At 49.6% G+C, this 13,781-nt stretch overlaps 1 protein-coding gene across 2 annotated transcripts in view; it reads left to right on the top strand.

Moving 5' to 3' along the window:
* Positions 1-13,423, top strand: part of Poldip3 (DNA polymerase delta interacting protein 3) — a 28,488-nt gene extending 15,065 nt beyond the window's left edge. For both annotated transcript variants that reach the window (XM_069999702.1, XM_069999701.1), the window contains exons 4-9: positions 1,042-1,137; positions 4,011-4,187; positions 4,622-4,699; positions 6,925-7,054; positions 10,696-10,762; positions 11,594-13,423. In XM_069999702.1, the coding sequence (XP_069855803.1) occupies positions 1,042-1,137; positions 4,011-4,187; positions 4,622-4,699; positions 6,925-7,054; positions 10,696-10,762; positions 11,594-11,771 (726 nt within the window). In that variant the 3' untranslated portion in view covers positions 11,772-13,423. The remainder of the gene's footprint in view (positions 1-1,041; positions 1,138-4,010; positions 4,188-4,621; positions 4,700-6,924; positions 7,055-10,695; positions 10,763-11,593) is intronic.
* The last annotated feature ends 358 nt before the right edge of the window (positions 13,424-13,781 follow it).

Below are 13,781 nucleotides of genomic sequence, written 5' to 3'. Positions count from 1 at the left end.
TGCTGTGAACATAGCTAAGGCTAAAACTAAGGTTTGGATTTAATTTCTGTAGGCCACATACTTGGTTGGCCTAGCCTTTCCAAACCAAAGAATATAGTTGTGTACTTTTTTTTTTTTTTTGGTTGTGGGGCTTGAACTCTGTGCCTGAGCACTGTTCCTCAGCTCTTCAGCTCAAGGCGAGCGCTCTACCACTGGAGCTACAGCGCCACTTCCGGTTTTCTTGTGGTTTATTGGGGATAAGAGTTTCTCGGAATTTCCTGCCCGGGCTGGCTTTGAACCGCGATCCTCAGATCTCAGCCTCCTGAGTAGCTAGGATGACAGGCGTGAGCCACTGGCTCCCGGCTTAGTCGTGTACTTTGTACAACAGTGTACACCACACAGTCTGGGTGTGTAGTGGGCTGTACCACCTAGGTTCACACCATTGTCATTGAGTCACATATGAATATAATAATAAACATTTTAGAGACTTCATAGATCCCGCCTACTCACAGAAGGGTGCTTCTGGCTCTGCCTATGTGTTCAGGAGCCTGAGGGAGGTAGATAAAGAGCTTTATATTAGGAAAAATAAAGGAGGGGTAACAATGCTCGATCAGAAATGTACTCATTACCCTACTCATGTAACTGTGACTCCTCTATATAGTATCTTTACAATGAAAAATACGTAATATATATATGTATATATATATACACATATGTGTGTGTGTATGTGTGTGTGTATATATATATATATATATGAGTTTTACATTAGTCAGAACTACAGAGTGAGACCCTAATCCAGGGTAGGAGCAGGAAATGGGGAGTCCCTGTCAGGACTAACGCCCCATTCTCCAAGGCCAGTCTCCAGAGGCACCTCTACCCCAGAACCTAGCTCACACCTGCAGCCATTTTCCTATTGGGCTGGGTCTCAATTTTGAGGGCCAAGGGCCTGCAAGCTGGCAAGCTTGTGGTTGTCACTGGAGATCAAACCAGCATCTCACAGTGCTACATGAACACTGTACCACTAAGTCAATGCCATCCCAGCTTCTGTTTGTTTATTTGCAGAATTTATATGACCTAGATGAAGAGGATGATGTTTTAGCACCCATTCCTGCTAAACAGATGAAGTTTTCAGCCTCAGGAGGCTTTCTTCACCAGACGGTATGGTGTTTTCCCTTCTCTTACCTCACTGGGTGTGTCTCATGAGCTGGATGGAAGGGTTGTGCAGAATAAGCTCTGTTAGTGATTCAGGCTCTGAGATCTTCAGAGCTGGAATCAGCCAACTGTTGCCTATTTAGACAAAATGTGAACGAAATAGCAGCTAGAGAAGCCAAGCACTGGTGGTGCATGCTGTAATCCTAGCTACTCAGTAGGCTGAGATCTCAGGATCACATTTCAAGCCAGCCCAGGCAGGAAAGTCCTTGAGACTCTCATCTCCAGTTAACCACCAGAAAACCAGAAGTGGCGCTGTGGCTCCAAGTGTTAGAACACTAGCCTTGAGTTGAAGAGTTCAGGGCAGCGCCGTGGCCCAGAGTTCGAGCCCTACAACTGACCAAAACATAAGGTCTTTGTGTTCCTCACAGGGGGCACCAGCTGTCTTAACCCCTCTGGCTCTTCCTTCACATGTGTGTCTAAATAGGCTTGTCTTCGCCACCTTTGCTGATTGAGGAAACACCAAGGCAATAGCCAACCCCTTGGTTTTGTAAATACTGAGATTGGGTGTCCAGGGATTAGCAAAGATCCCATAAAGAGTAAAGTTCAGAGCCAAAGTTCCCGGTGCTGTGCTTGAGGCACTTGGGGGAAATGTGTGAGTGTCCTAGCACATTTTTTGTTGTAGCAGAGCAGTGAAAACTGAGTAAGTTTTAAGCAATAGAAGTTCCTCAGCTCACGGTACTGGAGGCTGGGAAGTCAGAGAGCTGCTTCTGGCACAAGGGCTTTGTCCATGAGCCTTCATGGTAAAAGGACAAGCCAGCATGAGCGTGGTCCTTCAGGGGACCACTACTGAGGTAACCCAGTCCTGTGAGAATGATCTTAGTCCATTTATAGAGGGAGCAACCTGCTGAGCAAATGTTTATAAAGGTCCTCCATCCTAATATATTATTACGGAAATTAAGTTTTAACATGAGTTTTGAAGTTAAAAACCTAGCGGGCGCTGGTGGCTCACGCCTGTAATCCTAGCTACTCAGGAGGCTGAGATCTGAGGATCGCGGTTCAAAGCCAGCCCGGGCAGGAGAGACCGTGAGACTCCTATCTCCAATAAACCACCAGAAAACTGGAAGTGGCGCTGTAGCTCAAGTGGTAGAGCGCTCGCCTTGAGCTGAAGAGCTGAGGGACAGTGCCCAGGCCCAGAGTTCAAGCCCCACAGCCAACAACAACAACAAAAAAAAACCTAGCAGTGAATAATCCCTCAGGAGGAATTCCAGGTATTTTTTCTTTGTTGCTACCCCAAAACTGCTTACTCAGTTGATATTCTAGCATTTGAGCCACACCTCCAGTCCCTGTTTTTTTTCCTGTGACAAAACAATTTGCTCTGGTCTCTGGGCTGCAGGATTCCCTGGGTTGCTAATAAGACCCACGGGCCCCAACACATAGGGGCTGTGTCCAGGAGAGCTTGGGGCCAGGTGTTGTCAGATGTGCTGCAGGAGGAGTGGGCACAGGCATGTGACACAGGGAGGCTGTGGACTGCTTGCCAGCTCCCGCTGGTGAGCACCTCCTTAAGAGCCCAGAGACTCCGCCCGGGTCACCACCTGAGTATGCAGGCCACTCTCGCAACTCTTTTAAGTGATATATGAAGCAGACCACTTTGTTTCTTTTTTTTTTTCTTTTTTTTTTTGTCAGTTATGGGTCTTGAACTCTGGGCCTGGGCGCTGTCCCTGAGCTCTTCAGCTCAAGGCTAACGCTCTACCACTTGAGCCACAGCAGCACTTCTGGTTTTCTGGTGGTTAATTGGAGATAAGAATCTCACGGACTTTCCTTCCTGGGACTGGCTTTGAACCATGATCCTCAGATCTCAGCCTCCTGAGTAGCTAGGATTACAGGTGAGAGCCACTGGTGCCTGGCCCACTTTGTTTCTTCACAATAGGACTGAATTGGTCTCGTAAGTAGACCTGTTGAATCTGCCACCAAGGGAACTGTCAGTTATGTAGTTAACTTTCATTGAAAAAAACGCTGTTCCATAGATAAGGAAGCAGGTAGAGAAGTAAAATAACTCTGCTTCTAACTAGTAGATCTCGTTGTTGCGCTTCCAGGGCCACATGTGTAACTACTATATTGTACTGGCTCGGGAGACATGGAGTGGCTTGACCTCCAACACGGAGAATGCTTTCCCCCCACCCTGGTGACCTGCCCCGGCCCTGGCCCCGGCCCCGGCCCCGGCCCCCGGCCCCCGGCCCCCGGCCCCCAGCCCGGCTTCTTTGGCTGCCTCATTCCTTCTTCCTTGCAGGATCAGTGCTTAGTTACAAACTGTCCCAAAGCAGCAAGAGTACCTACCACCTAACAGTCGGGCAGCTGAGGAGGCTGGGGTTACTCATATGCCTCTGCTCGGCCACAGGAAGCTGGTGATCACTGCACTGTCAGAGAAGCTTGGTTAGGACTAAGCTTGACCTCCTGTTCTTTATTTTTTACTTAGTTGTGGAGCCTGAACTCCAGGCCTGGACACTGTCCCTGAACTCTTTTGCTGAAGATTAGTGCTCTACCTACTGCTTTGAGCCACAGCACCACTTCTAGTTTTCTGATAGTTAATTGGAGATAAGAGTCTCACAGACTTTCTTATCCAGGCTGTCTTTAAACCATGATCCTCACATCTCAGCCTCCTGAATAGCTAGTATTACAGATGTGAGCCACCAGTGCCTGGCTGACCTCCCGCTTTTGACCTTCTGACCAGGTGCAAATGTTGGAATGGTGTGGGCTTGTTGAGTTGCAGAAGGCTGCATAGAAGCTTCCTGATGAGCTTTCAACACCGTGCACAGTGGTATCTGTGTGCTTGAGCTTAATGGTCACCAGCTCTCAGCCTTTTCTTTTGTCCTTTTCTGTAGGCTGGGCTGAGCAGTTCCAAGCTCTCCATGTCCAAGGCCCTCCCTCTCACCAAAGTGGTTCAGAATGATGCGTATACTGCTCCTGCTCTCCCCTCTATTCGAACAAAGGCCTTGACCAACATGTCCCGGACACTGGTGAACAAGGAGGAGGCCCCCAAAGAGCTGCCATCTGCTGAGGTAAGGTGATCAGCATGTGTTGGGTAAGCAGAATGTTATATTACCACCCCACCCCACCCCCGTGGGTAATATAGGTAGGCGGAGCCAGCCCTGCAGAGAAATCACCATGTGTAATGAGCAGAGGGCTTCCCAGAGGAGAGCTTCTGGGAGCCAGGAGGAAAGAGCAGCTCAAGCCTGTGGGAATCTGGGAGCACTTTGAGCTGGTGGAGTCTAGATGCAGAGCATTCCAGGCATATTTGGGAAATGAGAGCCTGCTCCTTTAAACACATGGTCATGAGGTACGAATGGGCACTAGGACCCTAAGGGCCCCGTTGTGTTGACTCTGTATGGGTTTCCTTGGGGCCATCCTGGTTGCATATGTAGAGTGAGTGCTGCTATGTGGTGATTGCACACCTGTCTTTGGACTCCTGGTAACACTCTTGTCTGTGTGGTAGACTGTTCTCAGCCCTTTGGAAGGTACCAAGATGACTGTGAATAATCTGCACCCCCGAGTCACTGAAGAGGACATTGTTGTAAGTACTAGGACTTACCAGAGTTTTCCTTGTCAAACTACTTCTGTGGCCCAGACTCCCCAGCTCGCTGCTTTGCTGGAACTCATAGGACTGTATCATCACGGTTCAGCTAATTGCCAAGGGAAACGAGTGCTTGGGGTACAGTCTAGGGGAAACCAAGTGCAAACTTGTAAGCCCTCCTGTCTGCGTCACACAGCTTGTGATGGAGGACCAGGGAGGCCTAGGAATTAGTCACTTAGGCATTGTCTGCCTGGCATGGTCCAAGCTTCAGCAAGAATTTAGCAGAAGCCATCTTGTTAGGCTACTGTGTCCATTAGGGCAGCAGAGTCCTCCAGAAATCCTGGGCAGGCTTGGCTGGTTCATGCGGGCCTGGGGGAGGTGGTCTATGAAGGCTGCCATCTGCCCAAGCTCTGCCTTCAAGCCACTTGCCCGGCCTGCCTCTGGCGCCTGGGCTGTGTCCTAGTGACGCCTTAGTCCATCCTGTACCACAGTGTCACATCCACTGTTGGGGATTTTTCTGCGAGTCCTCTGGAATTTCCATGTTGATTCTGTGTTTTATCATTTTGTCAGCCTTTCATCATGGTGACACACAGTGCCTGCCAGTTGTTTAAACTGAAGGGAGGAAAGTCTTACTTTAGCTTATGGTTCGGAGGTTCAGTCCATGGTCTTTTGGCCCATGGCTGTGGACCTACGGCGAGGCAGAGCCTCCTAGCGGTACATGAGAGACAGGCACAACTGTGCCGCACTGTTCTAGCTGTCTCTCACCCAGTCAAGTTCATAGTCAACATTAACTATCAATATGGGGGTGGGGGTAGAAAGAGATAGTGGGAGAACAACAAAGGAGGGAGTTACAATACTTGACAAGAAATGTACTCACTACCTTATTCATGTAACTGTAACCCCTCTGTATAGCATCTTTACAATAAAATAAAATAAAAGATGAACCACAAAAACATCACTAGGATATTAAGCGTGGCTGAAGTGGAATGATGTTTATCTAGCAAATCACAATCCTGGGTTTAGTTCCTAGCCCTGTATAACTTTATGTATTCATTTATTTATTTATTTATTTATGGTTCTGGTACTGGAGCTTAAACTCAGAAACTGGGAGCTGTCCCCTGAGCTTTTTTGCTCAAGGCTGGCACTCTGCCACTTGGGCCATAGCTCCACTTCTGGCATTAGTAATCATTACTAAATGTCTCAAAGCTTTTCTTCCCCAACAGGCTTTGAACAACAGTCTTTAGATTTCAGCCCCCTGAGTAGCTAGGATTGTGGATGTGAGCCATCAGCACCAAGCAAAAATTAAAAGAACATAAACTAACCCTACAGACCTTTTCATAAGCCTTCTCTTTGCCCTCACAATGAGTTTAAGGCAGGTACAGATGGAGAAATGGCAGTGCTGATGGCCTCTGGTCTGGTCCCTACCTGCTGTTTCTTCTCTGGCCTCAGACCTCTTGCCAGTGGAACGAGGAGGAGGATGGAGTTGATGATGACTCGTGTACAAAGCATATCTTCCTGGCTGATAAATGCCAAGTCCCAGTGACCTAGCCTGGGCTTGTCTTTGACTTAGTGACTGGCTACCTGCCTCTGCTGAGCTAGGCACTAGGTTAGCACTGTCCTGGGGAGCTCCTCTAGCAGCCCGCCCAGAACTATTGGCAACAGATTTCCAAGTGACAGTTGAGCAACTCTTTGGTGAGCCTACACTCCTCCTCACAACAGCTCTCAGAGGAAGTCTAAAATGGCTGTCCTTGTCAAGGTGGTCACTGAGAACTTTCTAGTAAATTTGTGGAAGGTCACAGATACAGGAAGGTGTGTAAGCCCAGTCCTCCTTGTTACTGTTAGCTTGTCTCCTTTGATCCCAGACGAGCCTTTCCAGGCACTGGTAGCTCTCACCTGCATCCTAGCTGCTCAGGAGGCTGAAATCTGAAGATCTTGATTTCCAACCTAGGCAGAAAAGTCCATGAGACTCCTAATCTCTAATTAGTAAAAGGCCAGAAGTGGAGCTCAAATGGTGATAGAGCCCTAGCCTTGAGAAAAAAAGCTCAAGGACAGCTCCCAGACCCTGAGTTCAAGGATGCATTGGTATGTATGTGCACGCACGTGTGTGTGCGTGCACACACCAAAAAGAAACCTTGATCACAGCATACCTGTGGTACAGCTACTGTGATACTCTGAGTGTATGTACATATAGAAAGTAGTCCCCAACCCCCTCTTGTTCTTCACAGGAGCTTTTCTGTGTGTGTGGAGCACTTAAGCGAGCTAGACTGGTCCATCCTGGTGTGGCAGAGGTGGTTTTTGTGAAGAAGGACGACGCCATTACAGCATATAAAAAATACAACAACCGGTGTCTGGATGGTAAGTTGGGAAGAAAGCAATCACTGTACTCCTGGCTCACCGTCTGCTTGTTGAGGCAAGCAGGCCTCCTGGAGCAGGCTTTCCTGTGAGGTAAGTGGAAAGGCATCCTGAACAGTCCCTCTGGGGGCTCCTGGACACCAGGGTCAGTCAGAGATGTGCATTCTTACAGTGTGCAACTGTAGCTTCTTACTAAACAGAGCTGCAAGTCTATAAAGAAATGAGATACTGTCATGCCACTACTCAGTAGTCTGAGATGTGAGCATCACGGTTCAAAGTCAATCTGCGGGGCTGGGAAGGTGGCTCAGTGGTAGAGTGCTTGCCTAGCATGCATGAAGCCATGGGTTCGATTCCTCAGCACCACATAAGCAGAAAAAGCCAGAAGTGGTGCTGTGGCTCATGTGTTAGAGCGCTGAAGAGCTAAGGCCCAGAGTTCAGGCCCCATGACCAGCAAAACAAAAAACAAAGTCAAGCTGGCCTGAAAGTCTATGAGAATCTTTTTTTTGGGGGGGGGGGGTGTCCAGTTGTGGGGCCTGAACTCCGGGCCTGGGCGCTGTCCCTCAGCTCTTCAGCTCAAGGCTAACACTCTACCACTTGAGCCACAGCGCCACATCCGGCTTTTTTCTTTTTGCTTATGTGGTGCTGAGGAATCAAACCCAGGGCCTCAGGCATGCAAGGCAAGCGTTCTACCACTGAGCCTCCTTCCCAGCCTCTGTCTATTCTTTTATTTCCAACCCTTTTTCTTGTATCTTTGAAAATAAGTGTATTTTGGGCTGAGAAGGTCGACAAATATATGTTCACTTAGAAACACTTTTGTTACTGAAAAATACCAGCCATCCAATATCTGAGTCTGAAGCAAGTCATCATCTTTTGCTGGCGAAGGGCTTGCCTCAGGCTTGGCTGCTGACTGATGGGGAGCTGGTGGTTGAGGTCAGCTGTGGCCAGTCCCCCACACTGATGGCCTCTACCTTTCATGAATAATTGCCCTGGAATGTGCTGTGCTGAATGATAACATGTACCACAGCAAATGTCTTTCAAAATTGGCATCAGAGGCCAGGCATAGTGGTTCTTACCTATAATCCCAGCCCTCAGGAGGTTGAAGGAAGAGTGCCGTTTGCAGGCCAACCCAGGCTATATAGCAAGACAGTGTCTCAAACAATAAACAAAAATTGACAGGCTGAGGGATAGGAAACGTGCTTGCTGAGCAATGAACAAGACCCAGGTCTCAGTCACTTGAGCCCGTCCTCTGTGTCCAAGGAAGTGCTTGCAGTCTCCAGAGGGCACTCCACAGTATTCATCACACCGTCTCCAGGAGCAGACTCCACGAGGAGCCATTGAAATCCTGGTATGGGATTGCAGCAGTCAGCCATCTCCTAATTCTAGTTCTCATCTGCAGTTATGTCCTCCAAACTTCTGCTAACATGAATACAACTAGGGGCATAGGGGGTGGGTGGAGCCCCAAGGCTATGAGCATGCTGGCTACTCTGTTGCTGAACTGCACACACCCCCAGCCAAAAAGGAATGTTCTTAATGGCATCTAGAACAATGAGCTCTTGCCAGCTTTCCCATTTCAGTTGCCCAGTTCCATCAGAAGAGTCACTGTTAAGGTGTAGCAATAGTCTTACAAAAAAGAATTGGAAGTCAGAAGGACCTCTTGATTCTGCAGAAGGCCTGTTGAATTAGAAGGCATAAGAGGATCTCATTGTATATCTCCAGCCAAGTAGCATTGTTAATGAGCAGTAATATTTTGTAAGAATTTTCTTTTCTTTTTTTGAGACTTTTTTTTTTGTGTGTGAAAGTACTGTACAGAGGGGTTACAATTACATGGGCAAGATAATGAGTACATTTCTTATCAAGCATTATAGCCTCCTTTGTTTCCCCTTCCCATCCTCCCCCCACCTCCCCCCCACCAAGAATTTTCTTTTCTCTGGTACTTAGATCCCAATAGAGAGTCTAAAATATTCAAAACCATGATATAACCATATGCTGTCATCCAGGCTTTGTTATTTGACTTAGAGCACAGGCAGGATAAAGACTCCTCTTCCTCCCTCCTCCCTCTCTCCTTCCTCCTCCTCCCTTCCTTCTTCCTTCTCCTCCCCTCCCCCCTCCTCTCTTCTTGGCAGTACTGTGGTTTGAACTCCAAGCTTTGCATTCACTCTGATTTCTTGCTCTGCTAGCTGGCTACCACTTGAGCATGTCTCTAGCTTCACCTTTTGATGACTATTTTTTGTTTTGTTTTTGTTTTTTGGGGGGGGCCAGTCATGGGCCTGAACTCTGGGCCTGGGCGCTGTCCCTCAGCTCTTCAGCTCAAGGCTAGCACTCTACCACTTGAGCCATAGCACCACTTCCAGCTTTTTTTTTTCTTTTTCTAGTTATGTGGTGCTGAGGAATCGAACCCAGGGCCTCATGCATGCAAGGCAAGCGCTCTACCACTGAGCCACCTTCCCAGCCCATTGATGACTATTTTTGAAGTGGACTGCAGCTAGCTTTTTTTGCCAAAACTGGCCTCAAACTATGGACCTCATGTCTCCGCCTCCTAAGCAGCTAGAATTATAAGCGTTTGCCACCAGTACCTCATATTTTATATGCATTGGTATTTATTCCTTCATAGACAAGGAGAAATGTGACAATACGCTTTTGAATCCTTATTTCACATAATTTCATATGTAAACATGTTCTTTTCCTACCTGCTTCACAAATAGTTTGGGTTTCTCACTGAATTGTCCCTTTCTCGTTTCCTCATCAGGTCTTTCTGTGAAGCAAGGCTCCTTGCCTTTCTTCCAGGTGCTTGCTACTGCGGTTCCCGCACATCCTACCACCCTGGGATTCTATTTGCTTAATACTTGCACTATTCATTTGCTGCTGCTATAATGAAACCCTGGGAGCTGGGTATTTTGTAAAGAAAAGAGGTTTATGGGGGTTCAGGGCTGTAGCACTGGCATCAGTTTGGCTAGGTGAGGACTAGTTATTGAACCAGCTCTGCTCATCTCATAATACAATACTCACTAAGGTGACTCGTTTTGCAAAGGGGATGAGCCACTCATGGAGATGGGAGAGCCAGTCTAAGATCTGCCCTCCTGAGGGATAGGGTTTAGGAGCATTAATGCACAAAGGAATGGGTGGGGAGGGTGAGGTGTAACTCAGTGGTAGAGCATTTGCCTCTCATGGCTGAGACCTGGGGCAAAGTGAAATAGCTAGTGTCTGGTCTGGTCAGGGCTCTCCATAGGACACATGCTCTGAGGGGAAGCTTGCGCCTGGTGACGTCACAGAGTCATCCGTCAGACACTTTCAGGCTCAGGAGAAGGCTTGTGTTTCACCTGGCTTGAGATTCCTCCAAGTTCCTGAAAAACAATTGAGGCACACTTGTTTCCATGGTGGCCCAGACTCAGAACATCGTCTATAGCAGAACAGGTAGCTCCTAAAACTGGGAGGAGGGCTCATACCAGGAGCAGACCTGCTCGCGGCAGGCAAGCTGGCCTTGCACTCAGTCCTCCTGCCTCAGCCACCGAAGTCCTGGGTTCACAGACAGGTACCACCAGGCTCAGCTGAAGTGGCAGGCTTTGACCCTCGGTTGTGAAGGTGGTGGCTCTGTCCTTGTGTGAGGAATGGAGTTCCCATAGAGCCTTTCTCCCCTCTGTTTTCAGGGCAACCAATGAAGTGCAACCTTCACATGAACGGCAATGTCATCACCTCTGAGCAGCCCATCCTGCTGTAAGTCCTGCGGCAGGGGTAGGGGGGTTTGCTTTTCCTGGTCTCTTTATTCTTAGGGATGAATTATCTGCACCACTATGTAAGATATGTTGTAAAAATGTTTTTTAATGTTTTGGGGTTTGTTTGGTTTTTTTGGGGGGGGTGGTCATGGGGCTTGAACTCTGGGCCTGGGCGCTGTCCCTCAGTTCTTCAACTCAAGGCTAGCTCTCTACCACTTGTGCCACAGCACCACTTCTGGTTTTCTGGTGGTTTATTGGAGATAAGAGTTTCATGGCCTAGGGCTGGGAAGGTGGCTCAGTGGTAGAGTGCTTGCCTTGCACGCATGAGGCCCTGGGTTTGATTCCTCAGCACCACATTTGCAGAAAAAGCTGGAAGTGGTGCTGCGGCTCAAATGGTAGAGTGTTAGCCTTGAGCTAAAGAGCTGAGGGACAATGCCCAAGGCCCAAAGTTCAAGCCCCATGACCGACCAAAAAAAAAAAAAAAGTTTCCTGGACTTTCCTGCCCGGGCTGGCTTTGAACTGTGATCCTCAAATTTCAGCCTCCTGAGTAGCTAGGATACAGGCATGAGTCACTGGCACCTGGCTTTCGCATTCTGCTTTGTAACCTGGTTAAGTTTAGGGAGTCACTGGGCTACACAGACTTAAATCAACCATTACTTTAGGCCATGCTAGTGTCCTGATGTGTGCTAATAACCAGAAAGGCATGCAGGGTTTGCCTGCAGCAGGCCTTGGCTGTCTTCTCAGTAAGTTGATGTGAGAGCTGTGGGAAGCTCCCCATGTCAGCGCGACTCCCTGACACCGGCCAACTGGAACTTGTCTTTGTTCCCCACAGGCGGCTGAGTGACAGCCCCGCAGTGAAAAAGGAGAGCGAGCTGCCCCGGAGGATGGCTCCGGCCTCCTCCTCCGCCCCCGCCGCTGAGGTGGACCCTGACACCATCCTGAAGGCGCTCTTCAAGTCCTCGGGGGCCTCGGTGACCACGCAGCCCACAGAATTCAAAATCAAACTTTGAGCAGGGCAGAAACACAAGGGTGGCTCTGTCTGCCAAGGCAAAGCTCGTGACCAATGGGCCCTTGGACTGAAGCCCTGAACATGGGGAGGGCTTCCTCACTGGACGGGGCCTGCCTTTCTGTGTTCTTCTACCCTGTGCGCTTCTGTACATTAACGTTTCTTGTAGTTCATTTCTTCTCCCCTCCACCTCTTCACCAACGTAGGCCTGTGTGTGTCAGCGGGAGCCTCCCCTCCCCTCTGCCCAAGTTGATTTCTCCTCTAGAAATGGTGCGCTGAATTCTCTGGGTGGCATTCCTGTGGCCTGATGAGAAGCTTCCTTCCATGCAGGGCGGCACTGTTTGGGGAGGTTGCCTTCCCTTCTAAGTTCTTCAAACACTGCAGAGGGGTCCTGCAGTGCTGCTGGGCACAGTCTCACCTTGAAAGCCCATCCACCTGGCCAGTGGAGGAGCAGCCTGAGCAGGGGTCAGTTTCCAGGCCTCTCATTGGTCTGCAGAGGGCCTTTGGCAAGGGCAGGATGGGCTATGGCTCTGCACACAGCTGTGCACCACCAGCTCAGGCATCCCAGCGTGAAATCCCAGAGCCATATTTTCCGTGTTCCTCGAGCTGTGCCGAATGCCCAGTTTGGTCTCCGGCGCCTTCTGAGGATCAATGCTGGGCCCTCTTGGCCCTCACCTGCCATGGAGGTCATCACAGGCTAGCTTTGGTGCAGGCGCCCGCCTGCTTCTGGTTGGGCTTTTGCAGGCTGTCATCCTGCTCTTGCAGCACCGGGCCTGTTGAGTTGATTGGATAGGAGATGTTGTCTTGCTTCTGGCTCTTTCTGGCCTTGGTCATCTACAAACACCCGCCAGGGATGCCAGAAGCATGTGTTTTTCTGCCTTGGCCATGGGAATGGATAAGGGAGTATCTTGCAGAGCATAGCTCTGACAGGCAAATGAGTGTTTCCTACAGCTTCCTCCCAGGCAGCTGGGGCAGAGCTATAGGACACAGGCATGCTCTCCAAATGGCAGGAGGAATTGTTCCTGGTGCCCTTCCGCAGAGCCCTGCTGCATTGTGGGGTGTGCACAGTGCACGGCCAGAGCCACGCAGGCTGGGGGCAGGGCTGGAGGGATGCTACCATCACTTCTGCAGCCCAGGAAGCAGAGTGGGCTGAGGTGCCTCGACTTCCCTGAGGCGAGTTAGTTCATAGACCAAGCAGGAAAGATCAGGAGCTTGAGCCCAGCTATAGTTTCACAGCTCTGAGGTGCTGCGCTTCTCTCCCCCTCTGGTTCAAACGTTCCTTTCTAGCAGCTGAAAGACATTCCTTCTTTCTATACTGGCCCCTTCTGGGCCAGGAGGTCCCCCCAGAAAGCACTAGGACCTCACTTGTTGGACCCAGTTAAGAGTAGAGGCGTCAGGTGACCTGCCCACATGGCTCTTCCCTCCCTCCCCTCCTTTCCCAAGCCAGGTGTGCGCTCTGCAGCCCCTGGCCCTGTAGGGACTTGGTTTCCCCTGCTCCATAAACTGTCTTTTTGGGGACAGGAGAGGGTAGTGGGCAGTGCTGTGCCCTCCTCCCCCACTCCCCTACTGTGTCTCATGTTGAGGAGAGGAAAAGGCATTAAGATACGGCCTTGTCTGTATCACTTTCCATTTCTGAATAAATGTTTGTTATTCCTACTTCCGAGCTGTAATTCCTTTGAAGATTGTGCTCATGGCTATAGTGGGACCTGGCACCAGAAAGCAGCCATTTGATCCTGAGAGGCTGTGAGCACACATCTGGGCGGGAAGTGCTGGCCTGGCCTGGCCTCCAGCACCTGCCCAGGCTCCTGTGCCTCACAGTGCAAAGCACTCTTCTCCAACACAGCTTAGGGCCTTGGTCTGAAGAAACTACTCATGAGTGTAATTTATCCCTTACATGAAATGTGACATTAGAAAAATCAGTTATTGAGGCTGGGAAGGTGGCTCAGTGGTAGAGCGCTTGCCTTGCATGCATGAGGCCCTGAGTTCCATTCCTCAGCACCACATAAGCAAAAAT

The sequence above is a fragment of the Dipodomys merriami genome, unplaced genomic scaffold, assembly GCF_024711535.1.
Source record: "Dipodomys merriami isolate MVZ:Mamm:240054 unplaced genomic scaffold, mDipMer1.0.p SCAF_55, whole genome shotgun sequence".
Classification (NCBI taxonomy): domain Eukaryota; kingdom Metazoa; phylum Chordata; class Mammalia; order Rodentia; family Heteromyidae; genus Dipodomys; species Dipodomys merriami.
The sequence above is the reverse complement of the archived record's forward strand: the minus strand, read 5'-3'. Positions and strand labels throughout refer to the sequence as shown.